Source organism: Cygnus olor, chromosome 15, assembly GCF_009769625.2.
Source record: "Cygnus olor isolate bCygOlo1 chromosome 15, bCygOlo1.pri.v2, whole genome shotgun sequence".
NCBI lineage: Eukaryota > Metazoa > Chordata > Aves > Anseriformes > Anatidae > Cygnus > Cygnus olor.
The window spans coordinates 5,075,738-5,091,816 of record NC_049183.1 but is presented as its reverse complement, the minus strand read 5'-3'; the positions used below and the strand labels follow the sequence as shown (position 1 = coordinate 5,091,816).

Here is a 16,079-nt window from a genome sequence, read left to right as displayed (position 1 = left end):
AGCGCGAGCCCCGCTGTTACAGCGAGCCTGCAGCACGGCGGGGACGGGAACCACAAAGCCTGCCCAGCAGGGCCAATTGGCCTCCTGGCACAGCGTGGGCAAACTGGAGCCGACGCAGCTATCTGCTCCACCAAGCTGGAGAGACCTCTTTGCTGTTTCGGTAATGCTTTACATAAAACCAGCTCCGTGACACGTCGGTGTTTCTGTGAACCCACTCAGCACGGGTGAGGGATGCGGCGCCCCGAGTACTCACGAATTGCCGCCGCAGCTTGGTCCTGACGCGCTCGGCTTTCGTCTCCGCCGGGTGGACGGCGTAGCCCAGGGACCCCAGGTGGTTGTCGACCGACAGGCTCTTCCGCATGTAGAAGGAGCGGGTGCGGAAGTGGCTGAACGGGGCATCCTCCACCGCCGTGCGGAGCCGCGGCTGCAGCTGGGCATCCCCGGGAGGGTCCATGCAGTCGTCCTCCAGCCGCCAGGCCTCCCCTGGGGACAGAGGGACACGCCGCCCCATCAGAGCTGTGGCCATCCCTGGGTTGTGTCCCCCTGCAGCCCAGAGAAGGGGTGCAGGCAGAGATGTCTGCCCCAGGCCGCCTCCACCCATGCCGTACCCACGCTCTGCCAGCGCACCATGGGACTACGAGGGATGGGTGCTGCCACACACGGGGTTCAGAAGAACACTTCAAAACTTCCTATTATTTAATTCTAATAGGGTCATACATTTGAAAGGATCACTTGTAAAGAACACAAAAACCTCACTCATTCTCCATCACCCCAAATTCAACAAGACATCCCACATTAAGAGAGAATGTCCTAGTTTTATTTTCTAAAAGGAATAAAATTCCTGCAGTAGAACTGCACAGTTGAATCCTACATACCTGCATCAAAGCCCTCTCCTGCAGGTATTCACATGCTTTGCAATTGGTAACTATAATAAATTTCACTTTGTGAATAGGGAAACCGGGGCATCAGAAGCGTCGTAAATTGGAAAAGGATTTCCAGTTACCTCCTTCTGCAGAAAGCACTCTCCATGTCATGGCCAAGAGCAGATCAACAGCGGAACTAAGACCAAACACGAGATCTCTGGTCCCTCAAGACCTGCACAGCCCAGCACCAGCAAACCCGTGCCAGAGACAAAACCCCCGGGCACGGAGCTCTGCCGTGGGGAACGGGAGAGGACAGCCCGGAGCACGCAGGGCTGGTGCTCTGCGACAGGACTGACTGCACTTTATTGCAACAAAAGGGAAAACGGCAAAGCACGAGGGTAAGCATCTCCACATCACTGCTCCGCTATTTTCCGAGCAGCTCGGATACTGCGTGCTTTTTGTTGCCAATCCCGTCCTCACACCTGGCAAACAGCGAGCTTTCCCTGCTCCTCACCTCCCAGCCCAAATCACTTCTTGATAGCCATAATAAATTAGCAAAAACACCCCTCTTGCTCAATTATAAAAACGGACCAATTGTTAGCCATGGTGGTTGAAGGGCACTTCACAGGGTTGCCTTCACAACCCTCCCCTCCCACAGCCTGTTCCTGAGGCAAAATCGTTTTTATTTGCTTTCTGAAAAACCCAACATCTCCAGGCACAAATGATCGTGACCCTGCTAATCCAGGGCTGAGGAGCAAAACCCTTCCAGAGCTGAAAGCAGGTGAGGGCCCTAAGGTGAAAACCAGCCAGAAATCAGCCAGTGAAGTCTGGTTTGCCTCGCAAGGCTGTGGGATTTACATCGCATGGAGCGAGAGGCAGGCTGGACTGCTGGCCTCTGCTTTCACAGCCACCCCTGCTCCCCAAGCCCCTGCAGCTTCTTCCAGGTGTGAAGGCATCTCCTGGGTGCGAGCCCTGCCCAGGGGCAGGGACACGCTGAGCAGAAACCAGCACAATCAAGAGGACAAGGGAGAAGAAGCGATTAGAGCTGCCAAAAAAGAGGCAACCCTGAGCACATCACTACCTAGGAGCGTTTTGTTTTCTTTTTTTCCTCTTTACCCCTGCTTTCACTTTAATAAGCTGCTGCTGCTCCTCTCCAAATGTCAACTCATCCAACACAGGAACTGCTGTTTGAAAGCTGTGATTATTCAACGCGCAAACACGTCAATCGGCGCCCAGGTCCCAGCTGCCACCGCACTGCAGCACCGCCCGGGGACGAGGCAGGAGGGCCGGGGCAGACACGCCGCTGACAGCAGCAAAACCACGCACAAAGGAGCCGGCCCCGCTGCCCCAGCTCATCTCCTGGCCCCACAGCGAGCTGGGCACAGCCACCACTTGCTGCCCCGGAGCAAGGACGACCAAGGCTGCATGCTGAGCTCTGCACAGGCAGAGCTGCTCACCCAAACCCAGCCTGATCCGCCTCATCTCCTGATCCACTTCTCCCCTGCTCGGGTGTAAGGGGTGCAGGGCCTCCTCCCCGGGCACAGGGAAGTGTCACAGAGGAGGTCGGGACCTTATCTATCCCAAAAAGGTTTTGTACATGCTGAAGGAGCTTGTTCCTGATTTCTACCAAGCAGGTAAGTCAGTGATGAAGCCCGGAGCCTGGAGAGGTCAGAGGGAAAGACCAAGAGCAGAAGTCCCTGGAGGGGAAAGAGCAAGCCCGCAGGCTGGAGGCCAGCTACCCTCGTGATCTTCCACCCTCCCACCACCCAGCGCTACGCCTGGCAAAATGGGTACCTCCAAAAGACTAAAAGCATCTTCCTGGGCTTGGCAACTGTGACTGCTGCAAACCCTTTCTTCTTTCTGGACTTGAAGCATTCATTAGGGAGACAGAAGGACATGAAAGATGGAGGGGCAGCGAGAACACAGACCCTCCAGCCATGCCACGCGCTCAGCGCGGCCAGACCGAGCACTCAGCCCCGCGGGCGGCACAAGGCTTTCTTCAGCACTCGCGGCCTGGTGGAAGAAGGGCCTCGTGCTCCTCTGCCGCATGCTGGTGGCACGTTGCCCAGGTCCCAGGCTACAGCGTCAGAGCCCTCCCTTCACCAAGCAGCACAGCAGCAGGGAGAGGAGCAGGGAGCCAGCACCGCCATCCTGCTGCAAGCGCACCACGGCAAGCAAAGGTGTTTCAGGAGGTGGCCACGTGCCCGTGCTGGACTTCAACAGAGATGCGAGGCTGGCACTCCTCCAGCCTTTGTGGGCTACCAGAACACACTCAGGTGAGTATTAGAGAAGTTGACTGCAGGGTTCTGCTCCGAGCTCAGGGTCCTGCTGCAGAAGGAAGAGAAGAGAGGGCAACAGCAAAAAATTCTCGATCCCATCCCTAAGACTTCCCATGGGCACGGAATAAGGAGTGGCAAGCGAAAGGCAGCGCGTTTCTCTGTGCTGCCAGCACACGAGGCTCACAGTGCGATACCAACGCAATGCTAGCAAATGGTCAATGGTTTGGGGCAAGGCAGGTGCTGGGGGAACCCTCCCTTCCTCGCCAGCATACAGAGGGCTCCGTAAACCTCTGGCCCATGCAGTGCTTTGCTCTTGTCCTCCTGTCCAGATGTCACGTTCCACTACTGGCACAGTCCCTGCAGCCAGAGAGATGCCGCACCCCTGCAAGTCAGGCCAGGGCTCTGGCATTTACCTAAGTCACCGAAGACTAAATTTGTCTGAGCCCTGCCTATTACAGGTAAATACTGCTAAACTGTGATCCAGGCTGTGAGAGACTGATACAATAACTAGGCAATGCTGAGAAAAGCATCTTTTCTTCATGACAGCATGCTGATAGGCTTAATGAGTAGCTAATTAGCAGCTCCGGAGTGTCAAGGAGCCAGAAAAAAAGCCTGGGAGGTTCTGGATAGAAAACAACAACTCATTCATTCATCTACAGCTCTGGCTATGGAGGGAGCTTCCGAACTATTTCCATACTCCTCTTCCTACCATCCCAGACACCTTCCAGCCACAAATAAAGCAACATCCTAACCAGGTGTAGGTGCAACCAGCTCCCTCCCCTACACTGCTGCGCAGGGCAGGCTGCGCCCAGTCTGCTCTAGGGTGGCTGTTTGACATGTACAAGTCAAAGGAGATATTGGCAGCAGAAGGTGGCAGGGTTTGCAGTCTGGCTCATGCTGGGATGTCACCCCCCAGCCTCACGCCAACCTCCCCCTCCAGCACAGCTCTCTGGAAGCACCAGCACACCAGCCAGAGACCTGCTGCAGGTGCTGCGCCCTTTGCGGTGGGTGCTCTTGCACACACGAGTCTTGGTAGGCACGTCTTTTTGCCCTCTACCAGGACGCAGATCTCCACTACGCATTCAGGTCTGTCCTTGCAAACCATGCCTTGGTGGCCCAGGAGATTTGGAGGACTCACGGAGTAGCACGAGCCCTCTGATTCCAAGCACGGAGTTACCTGCCATTACCTACCCACTCCCAAGTGTCCCCATCCCTCCTGTCCCCAGGAGGCAGCTACACGAGCTTTCCACAGTCCTCCCTCCCACGCCCAGACCTGCTCTTTTGGGAGAATTAGTAGCACCAGGAAATGAAACGCAGTCTGCAGAGCTTTAAAATTAATCCATGGCTTGGACAGCTGCTCTGCTTGGTAGAGCTTGCAGCAATCTGACAGCGAGGGGGTTAGATTTAAAATTTTTTTTAAAGAAATAAAAAAATCAAATAGTGCTGGTAGACGGCAGCTATTTTATAAGGGTTTTATTTTGCACTGGATTGTCAGCCCTGGCTCGCCAGCCTTATCTCTGTTTCAGTGCTAATCGCTTTCCCCATCGTTCTTATGGCCCCAGCGTGATTCTGCTGGCACCAGAAGCGTGAAACACTTTGCCCATCAACAGTTTTGCCAATAAACTTGCTCAGAGCAGCTGGTCTGACCATATTAGTATTTCATCAGGATCAGCACAAGAACAGAACGCGGTAAAAAAATCCTCTGTTGACATGAAGGCCAACGCACGCCCCCAGGCTGGGGAGCATCTGCCACAGCAAACCCCCACCCCGGGCCAGGACCACGGCACAGCCACGCAGTGCCACCCCGCGGGGACCAGCAACGAGCGCCCTGAAGCCACTCGATGCTGCAGAAGAAAGGCACCTCGGTCCGTTGGGGAGGCCAGAGGAACCCGGAGCAGCAGCTCGCGTGTGGCCAGGAGACCCAGGTCTGACGCTCTGAGCATCACCTCCAAGCCAGGGGCTCTCACAGCCCGATGCAGCTTTTTCATCAGTGTAATAAAAGGTGGGAAGGTTTAAATATCAGGTTCAGAAAGGCTCAGAAGTGGACAAAAAAAAAAATCTCATCAAGAACATTTGGTTTTGAGGCAGGATAAACCCCCCACAGACAGGGACTGGATTTACCTTGCTGTTCGCACCCCTAGAGAACAAGGACACGTTGGATAAAATTTTGCTGGCCCCCAGGCAGAACGGGCAGAAAGCTCTCCCCGGCACTCACCAGCAGATGGGACCGTGCAGCCCTTCTGGCCATCAGAGGCCGAGTGCTTCTTGTAGGACTTCTGCTCCGGCATCTCTTCCCTATATGCTGTGGAGTCAAGGAGGGGAAGCCTGCTCAGGACCGGGGACTGCGGGATGCTGGGCAGCGTTCGGGACTTCCCCAGGAGCGGTCTCTGCAGCTTTCTGTCCAGAGACCTGCAGGGGAGAAAACAGAGGGTGCGTGCATTGGAGCAGGTGGAACGGCTGCCTTCAAGCCAGGACCTTCCCTGCAGGACACGTCCGTAACGCACAGCACTGCCACTGGACTGACAGCACGCGGTTCTTCCCAGTTTGCAAAGCCGCTGCTATTTCAGCAAAACCTTCTCCCTTCCCCGGGGCATTCCAATTAGGATTTGCATCTTGAGCTGCGAGCCACAATCAGCACTTTGACCATTTAGCACCTCCAGCCTAGCCCACCCTGAAACTCACAGACTGTCAGAAGTCAGTAAATAAACAAACCAGAGGGTTCAAGACTGAAACAATACGAAAAGCTTTTAAGGGAATAAAACCTCCACAGGGCACTGAGTATCATCTAAGCCAGCTGATGCTTTTTGTGGTAGAGAAGCGCTGGGGGCCCCAGACACGCACGAGGAAGGTGCGGAGGAGCGAGGTGGAGCACGCTGCAGGGAACGCCCCACGGAGGTGACACGGGCTTCGTGCCACGCGGGTACAAACACAAGCTCAAGGTCTCCATGGGTACAACTCAACCAAGGCTGGCAACGGGGAGCCCCAGCTGCATGCCCAGGTGCTCAGCGGGACCACAAGCCAAAGTTTTCCTCCAAAAAGCCAGAGTACACCAGTTTTGGGGGGGTGGAGGGAGCCAGGGAGCAGCTCCCTGTTCGCTGAGCTCCATCCCGCAGCATGCCCCAAGGGACGGTCCCCAGCTGCTGTCCTTGGGGACAGCGCTGGCCCAGGCCACACTGCAGAGGTCCCACCCAGGGGTGGCAGGGTCTCACCCACGGCCACCCAGCCCTGTCCCCTCCTTGTCACACCGCACGCGCCCCGCCGGGCTCCCCGCACACCCCAAGGGGCTCGGCGAAAGGCTCCTCCGTGCAAAAGGCTCTTCCCAAATCTCGAGCTGAATGAGAAGGAACTTTGAATTTCCACCTGAAATTCAGTTCTCAGCTAGGCGGTACTCATTTGTTCTTGCGCCAATATTAACCTTCAGCTTAAATAATTGTTTTCCCTCTCCGGTGCTTGCTCCCACGATTAATTTCCGTCATACAGCAGTCATATCCCCTTTTTTCCTGCATTTTTCCAAGCTGATAAAGGAGGCTCTTTCAGTCTCTTCTTACAAAATGAACTTTCCTTCCCTGCGGTTGCTCCCACAGCCCTCCTCTGTGCTCCCTGAGCACCACAAGGACTGGGGCCGAGGTGCCAGTGCAGACCGTGGGGACAGCACCCCACCTTCCCGCAGCACTGAATTTATCCCATTTCCTCCGAGCGACTCCTCAAGGTCAGGCAGGTAGAGCCGATCGTGCCAACGCTCCCGACCCGCTGCGGCTGCCTGTCACCACTCCATTTATTACGATGATCGTTTCTCACTCCCTTACAAATGTGGCAGCGGTGCCCGCCTGGTGTCGGCATCGGATGCGATTCACGGGCAAGCAGTGACGGCCTCAACCCTTCCGCGACCCTGTGATGGAGCCGGGCGAGGCGCCGAGCCGCAGCCGCCTCCCGCGGGACGCAGGGCAGGAAGGCAGGGGCCTCGCACCCAGGCCTCTACCCGGGGGGCACATCAGGAGGTTTACAAAGGGGTGGCGTTGGTTGGATTCACCCTGGATCCACAGGCGATGCCGCCCGGCCCCACAGAGCGGTCACTGAGCGCTGAGGGGATGGGGACGGCCGCAGGGACGGCACCGTGCCAGCCCTCCGCCCCAAGCCTTCCCTGTGCTTCACCCGCATCCACGTGAAAGCAAGCTATGCCAGGAGAGGCGAGAATAGAACCAGCACCCCGGGCTGTTCCTATTTCAGTGAGACCTACGTAGCTCTCACGGTAACACATTGCGCTGGCACAAGACAAAAGGGATGCAACTTAGCACACTGCTGCGCCGCAGAAACGAGCCCTGGGCTCTGTCCGAGTTCAAAACATATTTTTTTTCTGGCACGTAAATCTCGGTGCTTTTATAAATGCACCTGCGTATAGCTCCATCGACTGCAGAGTGGCATTAGCATTTTAAATGCTAACACGACTTTGTGCCTACACCGCCGCTCGCCCAGACTGCACGAGGGTAAAAAGGGAAGAATCCATGCCCCTGGAGGAGATATTTTTAAGCTGTGCAGCTGAAGACAATGATTTATATCAGAAAGAGCAAAGACTCAGTTGGCAGCCAGAAACCTGTTTCTCTCTGAAATCTGACTTGAATTCCCAAGCACAGCCCAGCTCCGCGGACCTGCCACCCCGTGTACAACGGCCTCGGCAGCAGCTGCCAGCCAGGACCCGATGCCTGCCACCGGGAAGTCACGTTGCACCGACGGATGCTTCCCGGGCAGGCTCCAGAGCTTTGTGTTATCAAGGATGCCACATCCCATTAGTAAAGATCCCTGATGGGAATGTAAAGCTCAATTAGAAAAGCCATAATCAATGCTGTTACAGCCTATAAATAGCAGCTGTTTGGTGTTTTGGTAGGAAGGAGAGCACATACTCAAGTCCTGACAAGGGTGGCAAAATCCTTCTGGCTGCACGTGAAAGCTGAGGCAGGAGCCCGGTGATGGCCCCGTCGCTCCCAGCCCACGGCCAGATGGGGAAATGTGAGCACAGGCACCAGGGCCAGGTCCCTGTCACCCCCCGGGACAGCCGCAGGGCACAGGGTGGTGGCAGAAGCACAAACTGCCCCAGCTTCGCCCTCCCCACCTGAGCCACAGCCCACGACACCCAGGGCCACAGGTGCTGCTTTCCCCAGGCTTTTCCTGAAAGCACACCAGCTAGCAAAAGCAGCCGCCGTGACGAAAAAAAAGAGGCAGAGCACGTCTCAAATCAGGGCTGCAGCCAGTGCCTCCCTCCCAGCGATGTCCTTACTGGTGGTGTCCTTACTGGGTGGCTTCTCCGGTGGCTGGAACTGCAGGGAAGGAGAGCGAAAGGGCTGAGCAGAGATAAAGGGCAGGGAGGCGCAGAAAGAAGGCTAACGCAAGTCACCCAGGGAAAGCCAGAACCCTGCAAGCAACACCTGCTTCCCCCCAACCTCTCCTCCCTGTTTGTTTTGGTGTGGAAAAAGCCACCTCCCAGCCTGACCCGGTTTATTTTCATTTTAAAAGAGAGAAGAGAGAGCCTCTGCCTCACCCAAGGAAAGGATGGAGAAATCCCCATGCCGGCCACAGTAGAAAGCCAGCAACATAACAGAGAAAACAAACAGGAGGGAAAATAACCCCAAGCCATTGCTCTCGCAATCCCAAATCCAAGTGAATATCACCGACTCGCAGGTCACCTCCAGCACAGCTCCTGGAAGCGTTCGAGGACGGCGATGCTCCAAAGCCTCCCCTGGCCACAGCTCTGAACCCCAGCAGCTCACAGGCGAAACCCAAGAGCCATGCTGCGCTAATTCTCCTCCTCCCAGGGTGCAGAGTCAGACAGCTGCCGAAAACTGGGAACACGAGGACGAGAGCAGGGCACAGAGCCGGGCTGGAGGTGCAGGCAGTGCCCAGCAGTGACCGCAGCCGCAGGGGAGCAGGCGGCAGGGAGCCCCGCACCTCGCCTGCCTGCTCCTGTGCTGCACCGCGGGCACAGCCCCGACGTGCAAGGATGTGTCAAAGCTCCAAGGGGACACAGCCCTCGTACGGTTTAGGTCCTATCCGCAGAAGCCAAACAAGAATTCAAAAAAAAAAAAAAAAAAAAAAAAAAAAAAGCAGTGGAGAAGCCAAAGGTTTCCCCCCTTTCTGCAGGACCGCCCAGAATTTCACAGCTGCTTTTCAGCGACTCCCCTGCATGCTCTCAGTCAATCCATTCCCCAAATCTGTCGTGAAACAGAAGCTTACAAAGCTGAAGGTTTGGGGGAGAACGGTGAGATGAAGCCCAGGGGTGAGCCCAGACAAGGGACGGGGGACCAGGGGAGCCCAGCTATGGCACGGGGCCCCCAGCTCACACCCGTGCAGCGGCGCCTGCTCCTGCTGCACCAGCGCTGCTCAGGCAGCTCCTCCACCGAGGTGTCACTTAGCAACCCGGCCTCAAAAACCGGCACAGGTTCCAGCTGGATCCAGGAAAGCCAGAGATGCTACGAGCTGGGAGGAGCAGTCCCCCAGCGCGATCCTCTGCTGGGAGAAACCCTTCCCTGGACCAGCTTGCAGGGACCCAGCCCGGGTGACAGCACCCGGGTAGCCTCGGAAACCAAAGCCGCAGGGACCAGGAGCAGTGCAGCCTTCACGGGGCATCGGCGTGCTTGGAGAATCACACCCGAGTTTGCTCTGAAAACCTCAGCCGTGAGTCACTGCCGCTTTTCCAGTGACCCTGTGAATTGCGAAGCCAGCACGGATCGCTGAGAAATCCACCCTTCACACTCGGGAACACCCACCCCGAGCCGATCTTCTGCTCTTGCCCCACGCTCAGGCCAAGCTACCCAGCCGTCAGCTGCAGCCCCGCACCTCGCCGGGTCCCCCGGCACATCACGCAGAGCCACCGAGGGAGGTGCCCGGCGGAGCAGAGACCCCACGGCACCGCACGGGGCACGGCCGACCCCTGCCACCCGCCCCACGCCGCTCCCCACCACCCCCCAAGGCACCGCTGCCACGTGCCCCCTGCTCCCGAGAGCATCCCTGGAGCAAGAGGAGCTCGGGAGGGCCCGGGGAGGCAGGGGGCACGGCAGGGACCACGCACCGTGCCCGGTGACATCCTTCAGCTGTTTGGGACCAGCCCAGAGGCAGCAGCAAGCCCTTCTGCTGCCTGAGCCGGGCACAGTTGGAGGAGCTGAGCCGTGCAGCATCGCCCTCTTCCCAATTCCAGCCAAGCCTCCGCAAAACTGTCTTCATGCTGCTAAAAGGTAACAAGGGCTGTGGAGCGGAGGACGATAGCTGAAAACAGAGCAGCTTTTATCTGGCTGTGAAGCAGTTTCAAAGCAAAACAAAAAACCAAAACAGTATTCAGCTTACAAGTTCAGGAAGGGAAAAAAAAGAAATAAAAAAAAAAAAAAAACATGTGAAGCTATAAAAATACCTTTCCCAAGCTCAGCTGTGAGCCGGTAAATATCATGATTTCTACCAGCTGGTTTGCAAAAGCTTCCTCTCCCGCTATCTCTCCAGAGTGAAGAGCATCGCTCCGGCAGGGGCCATCGCCCAGGCACAGCACAGAGCAGCCCGGCGCTGGGGCCGCAGCCGCCGCCAGCCCTGCCAAGCAGCGTCTCCGTTCCGACGGGTGCCAAGGACCTCGAGGGTCCTGGGAGGTGCAGGAGCAGAGCTCGCACACCCTGCGTGCCCCAAAATGCCGGGAGGAGCTCGGGGAAATGCTTTGGGAGAGCTGGAGGAAGAGCATTCAGTGTCTCTTGCCTCCTCCAAGCCCAGCCACGCACCAGAAATGGCCCACCAAAAAAAAAAACAATTACCAAATTTCCCAGAAAAAGGCCAAAAGCGCTTCCCATCGCAGCAGCCTCCCACCGAGCCCTGATGGTTCGGAGCCCACATAACCCACCCGGTCCCACCAGAAGGGATGCCCGGGAGGGTCCCGATGCGCTGGGTGATCAAAGCCCCCCGGCACAGCACCCCGCAACCACGAGAGCGCTCAGCCATGCGACAGTCGGCGTCACCTATGGGGACTGCCGACAGCACCGCATCCCTCCAGTGCGGCAGACCCACTTCCACTGTGTGGGCACTCACCCCCAGCGCCACTGACACCATCCCCGTTGGGTTTTGCAAAGCTGGTCGACAGGAAAAGACACCAGCAAGGGCCCAGACGGCATCTCTCCCTTTTTCTGGGAAAATATATACATTTCAGATGAGCAGTTCTGAACCCAAGCACCGTGGCTGTGCTTTACAAGGCTTCCATTTCAACATTTGCTTATGTGCTGAGTCTAAATGGGGAAATGAAATACTCCGAGGGCCCTTCGTTCGCTCCCAACGTGCTGGTGTCTCTCCTTAAAAGCACCGCGTACCCCAGCTCTGCTCCCCAGCCACGCGCCCCGACGAGATCCCAGCACAGATACGTGCTGTCCCTGCCACACTCCAGCAGCCACTCGGAAAAAACAGAAGTCCGAAAACAGAAAGTCCCCAGGGCCAGGGAAAGCAGCAGAAACGTTTAGGGGGTGTGAAGATTCCCCCAGCTCACAGAGCTTTCTTTGGTAAGTGGGGAAGGAGGGCAGACGAAGGTGAATGCGCTCTCGTGCCAGCAGGACAGCAAAGCAAGCGAGCGTCCTCCCTGCGCGGCCGGAGAGCATCACCTGCACCCTCGCCCACGTCCCCGTGCCCAGCACCAGGCTCTGCTGCCCCCAGGCACCCGCGAGGCAGAGCGGATGCTGAAGGCATCTCGAACGCTCAGCAGGGAAACGTGAAGGGCTCACGGAGAAGAGCAATGCAGACAATTATACACAGTCCTTTGTTTTAAACAACAAACCTTTCAGGCACACACCGTTATTAACAGTTTATATTTAAAGGCTGAGGAAAGCAGTGACGAGAAGAGCTTATGTGACCTGCCAAAACCTGGGGCAGAGAAAAAACCTGCCCGTTCCCAGACACACATGATGCTGAGCCATAGCCCTGGCTCCCGCTCTTCTATCATGGCAATTATTCAACTCCTGCTTGCCCTTAGAAAATTTCAGAGACAAAGGCTAATGAAGCGTAGGTAACACGGAAGATGAGCATCCTGGCTGGCTACCTTGCAGATAAATATGCAGCGGCCTCCTGTACACGTGCCAGCACCTCCTGGGGAGGACGCGGAGGCGGCTCAGCACGGCGTCAGCACGGCCACCACCTCCAGCACCCGCTGGCCTCTTCTCACTGACCGCAGGCGGGCGCAAAGCCCCGCAGCAGGAGAAGAGCAGGAATGTGCCCTCACTGCTACCCGGCCCCCCCAGGTGCTCGCCGGCTGCCTGGCCAAGCTCCCGACCCCATCTCAAGCCTCAAGGCATGGGGCCGACTTCCCCTTGGTGCTCCAAAATCCAAGTCACACAGCAAAGGAGACAAAGGAAGCTGAGATCATCTCGTACAGGAGACTGCTGCTGCTCACAGACATGGGCGAAATGCTTCAGGCATGAACTCTGAATGCTCTGACGCAGAAAGCTTGGCTTGTTTTAAAATCCATCGTTTCTACAGCACGACCAAGCCTTCCGGCATTTGAGGTTAACAATGGCAAAGCTGGCCTATCTCTACTAACCCCTGGCAAAAAAAATAATTATTTGATATTTTGGTCAAAAAGCTTATTTCAAAGCACAGGTTTGCACAGCATATTGTTGTTTTAAACCCTCCTGGGCACCACAGGGCAGCTGCCTCCCTCCAGAGCCTTTGGCCATCCTGGGTTTTGTTCTGAAGCACCAGAACATCAGCAGCATCAGAAGCGATACTACCACGGTTGGGAGAGCACAAGCCCAGCCAACAGGGCAGATTTATGACATGTTGCAGTAACACCCCTAAGAAATGTTTTTTGTTTGGTTGGTTTTGGTTTTTTTAATGAAGGAGTAACAGATGCACAAAGGAGAGGATGCAAAGCCTTTGGCGAGGGCAGGGCTCCTGGTGGCAGCACTCGCCTCCGCCACCATGAGGCTGGGTGGGTTTGTCCGTCCGTCTGCCACCACCAGACAGACACAAAGAAAGCACGAGGAGCAAACAGCCCTGAAACAACAGACAGGAAACCCACCCCTGTCATCGCACTAGGGTGTTTTGGTCAGCCGCCAGGCGCAGCACGCCCAGCCTCAGCGAGCAGAGCGCCGTGCCCACTGCCACCAGCACGCAAAGCACGGAGCCGCCCCGCGGGCCCAGCCCTGGTAGCACCAGCAGCAAAGCTCCTGCTCCTGAGCACAGCCCTGCCTGCCAGCTCGGCTGCAAGGATGGGGCAATTCCAGCCCAGCAACCGCAGATAAAGGCAGAGACAGGTCCTGCGAGGGGGAAACATGTCTGCTGCCCCCTGGGAAGAAAAACGCTCCCAAAAAATCATCATTTTGAATAAGCTCCTGCTCTCTCCACCTCTCTCCGGAAAAGGCTGCTCTGCCATTAAAAGCCAGCGCAGCTGCTTGCTTCAGAGCCTTACAAGGCACATGCACAGGAAAGTGAACCCACATGGCTATGAAACCCACTGCTTCGGTGCCTCTTCCAGCCCTACAGCCCAGCCCTGAAGCTGCTTCTCCTTCTCTCCCCTGTACAACCACTTGTACGTAATCAAACAGCACACCCCAAAGGGTTAATAGCACCTGTAACGAGAACTGCATTTCTGTGTCGGTCACAGAATGCATATTCTCCACCTATTTATTCCTCACCATCATCTGATGGGCGCTGGGTGGTTGGTGCAGAAGCAGGCTGGAGCCATGCCTGGGGTTTTGTGCTGACCAGGGCTCACCGGAGGACGAAACCCCGAGCAGGCCAGCCCAGCCAGCACCAGAGTCAGAGACGGAGCAGCTCAGGTTGGAAAGGTCCTCAAAGATCATCCAGTTCCAACCCCCTGCCATAGGCAGGGAGCTTCCTCAGCAGAGACATGGAAACAGCTTCTGGTCCCACAAGTGTGACTGCTGGAGGGCCAGCAGGGTGGTAAGAATAAATAACATTTATTTTAATACATTTCTACTGCTCTGCGAACCAACCCCTGTAACCACGGTGGTGCCAGCTGGGGGTGCAGCTCAGAGGAATCTCACACCGCACACCAGGACAGAGTCCTTGCAAAATCTAAATTTTAGCTATTTTTTCCGTAACAGAGAAGCACAATGAAGCTTCCCAGTTTTTCATAAACATGGATTTGCAGGCAAAAATAAATGTTAAAACAGGTGGGAGTTTGGCCTGTGTAATAAAGGCGGTCACCCAAGCTCTCAGAACACACCAACACCAGCTCCGTTCAGGCCCAAAGTACTCTGCCCTTCCTATTTCAAACGCTCCAGAATCTCCTTTTTTTCTTTTCCCCTTTGAAATGTTTCTTCCAGAGTCCAGATGTGGGGTTGTCACGCCCCCCTTGCCCCTCCAAGGGTTCAGCAGCCCCACACAGCTCTGTCCCTGCTGCGGGCCCTCAGGACCTGCTCCTCGTGAGGGGCCTGCAGATGGCCGCCCCCCCCACGCACCCAAACTGAGGCTGTTTCTCCTCTTCTCCCCTGCACAACCACTTGTACGTAACCAAACAGCACACCCCAAAGGGTTGAGGCAGCCGAGGGGCTGCGAGCAGGGGGAGCTGGACCCTGCTGAACTCCGCCATGCGACGCTCCCAGAGGAAGAGGGGGAGAAAATACGATGGGAAAGGGCTCGGGGGTTGAGATAAGGACAGGAAGATCGCTCACCAATTAGCGTCAAGGGCAAAACAGAGTCAACGGAGAGAGATTAATGTAATTTATTGCCTAGCACTAACAGGCTAGAGCAGCGAGAAACTAAAAGCAAACTGAAAACACCTTCTCCCCCCCGGCCACTCCCTTCTCCTTCCTCCCCCCAAGTGGTGCAGGGCAATGGCGGCTGTGGTCAGCCCCTGATGCTTCATCTCTGATGCTTCTTCATGGTCACTCTGCCCTGTACCGTGGGGTCCATCCCCCAGGAGCAAACTGCTCCAGCACGGGTCCCCCATGGGCGGCAGCTCCCCCCAGACCCCCTGCTCCTGCGTGGGCTCCTCTCCACGGGCTGCAGCTCCGGCCCGGGGCCTGCTCCTGCGGGGGCTCTCCGTGGGCCGCAGCCTCCTCCAGGCCACATCCACCTGCTCCACCGGGGGCTCCTCCACGGGCTGCAGCGTGGAGATCTGCTCCGTGTGGGACCCGTGGGCTGCAGGGGGACTTCTGCCCCTCCTTCACTCACCTTGGTGTCTCTGGGATTGCTTCTTTCTGTATTTTCCTGCTCCTCTCTCCCAGCTGCTCTTGCACAGCATTGTTTTTTCTTTGTTAACCCTTCCTCAAACCTGTTCTCCCAGAGGCACAGCCAGTGCAGCTCATAGCTCAGCTCTGGCCAGCAGCAGGTCCCTTCTAGGACTTCTCTAACATGGGCAGCTTCTCTCGTATAGAGCCAAGTTAGCGTCTTCTCTAGCCTGAGGCAATTTCTAGGCTCCCGCTACCAAAATCTTGCCACAGAAACCCAAACACAGCCAGCCGAGGGAGGTAAAACAGGGACATAACCCTGCCCCCTGATTGCAGGCAGGAACCTTCCCCTCGCCAGCCACCACTTTTATTAGAAGCTGTTCACATTCGCATCCGCCGTGTGAAACCGCTTCCTTCCCCGCGCTGCGCGCAGCCCCCGGTGTGTGCTGCCGGTGCCTCTGTTTCCTACCTGCACACCCACCCAGCTGTGACTCAGTGCCAAAACAGTGGGGGAATGAGGCATCAAACAGTCTTTCTAGCAACCATGACTCACAGGCCGAGGCTTGCTGCCGGAGTTTTCTGCAGTCATGCTACATATGTAATTCTCCTTAATACCAATATGACTTCCTCTTCCTCCCGCTGGGCCACCCAGCTATCATTCCAAAATAAAGGATGACTATCTGTTTTCTGCCTAATCCAGGCAAAGATTAGCTTCAGCGTGTGCAGAAGATAGTCGGCTCTCAACCTCATCTCCTGTCCTAGCACTGGGCTTTAAAAGGAGCTCAGGAGCTAGGCGT

The 16,079-nt window shown here is 56.4% G+C and overlaps 1 protein-coding gene across 12 annotated transcripts in view; it reads right to left on the bottom strand.

Annotated features, from left to right (window-relative positions):
* LOC121078304 (ankyrin repeat and fibronectin type-III domain-containing protein 1-like) overlaps window positions 1-16,079 on the bottom strand; it is a 216,402-nt gene that overhangs the window by 137,107 nt on the left and 63,216 nt on the right. For 11 of the 12 annotated variants that reach the window (XM_040574318.1, XM_040574319.1, XM_040574320.1 and 8 more), the window contains 2 exons: window positions 5,358-5,551; window positions 254-483 (listed from right to left, as the gene is read on the bottom strand). In XM_040574318.1, the coding sequence (XP_040430252.1) occupies window positions 254-483; window positions 5,358-5,430 (303 nt within the window). In that variant the 5' untranslated portion in view covers window positions 5,431-5,551. Of the gene's footprint in view, window positions 1-253; window positions 484-5,357; window positions 5,552-15,286; window positions 15,369-16,079 lie in introns of those variants that run through there. The other variant, XM_040574324.1, reaches the window with a different exon arrangement.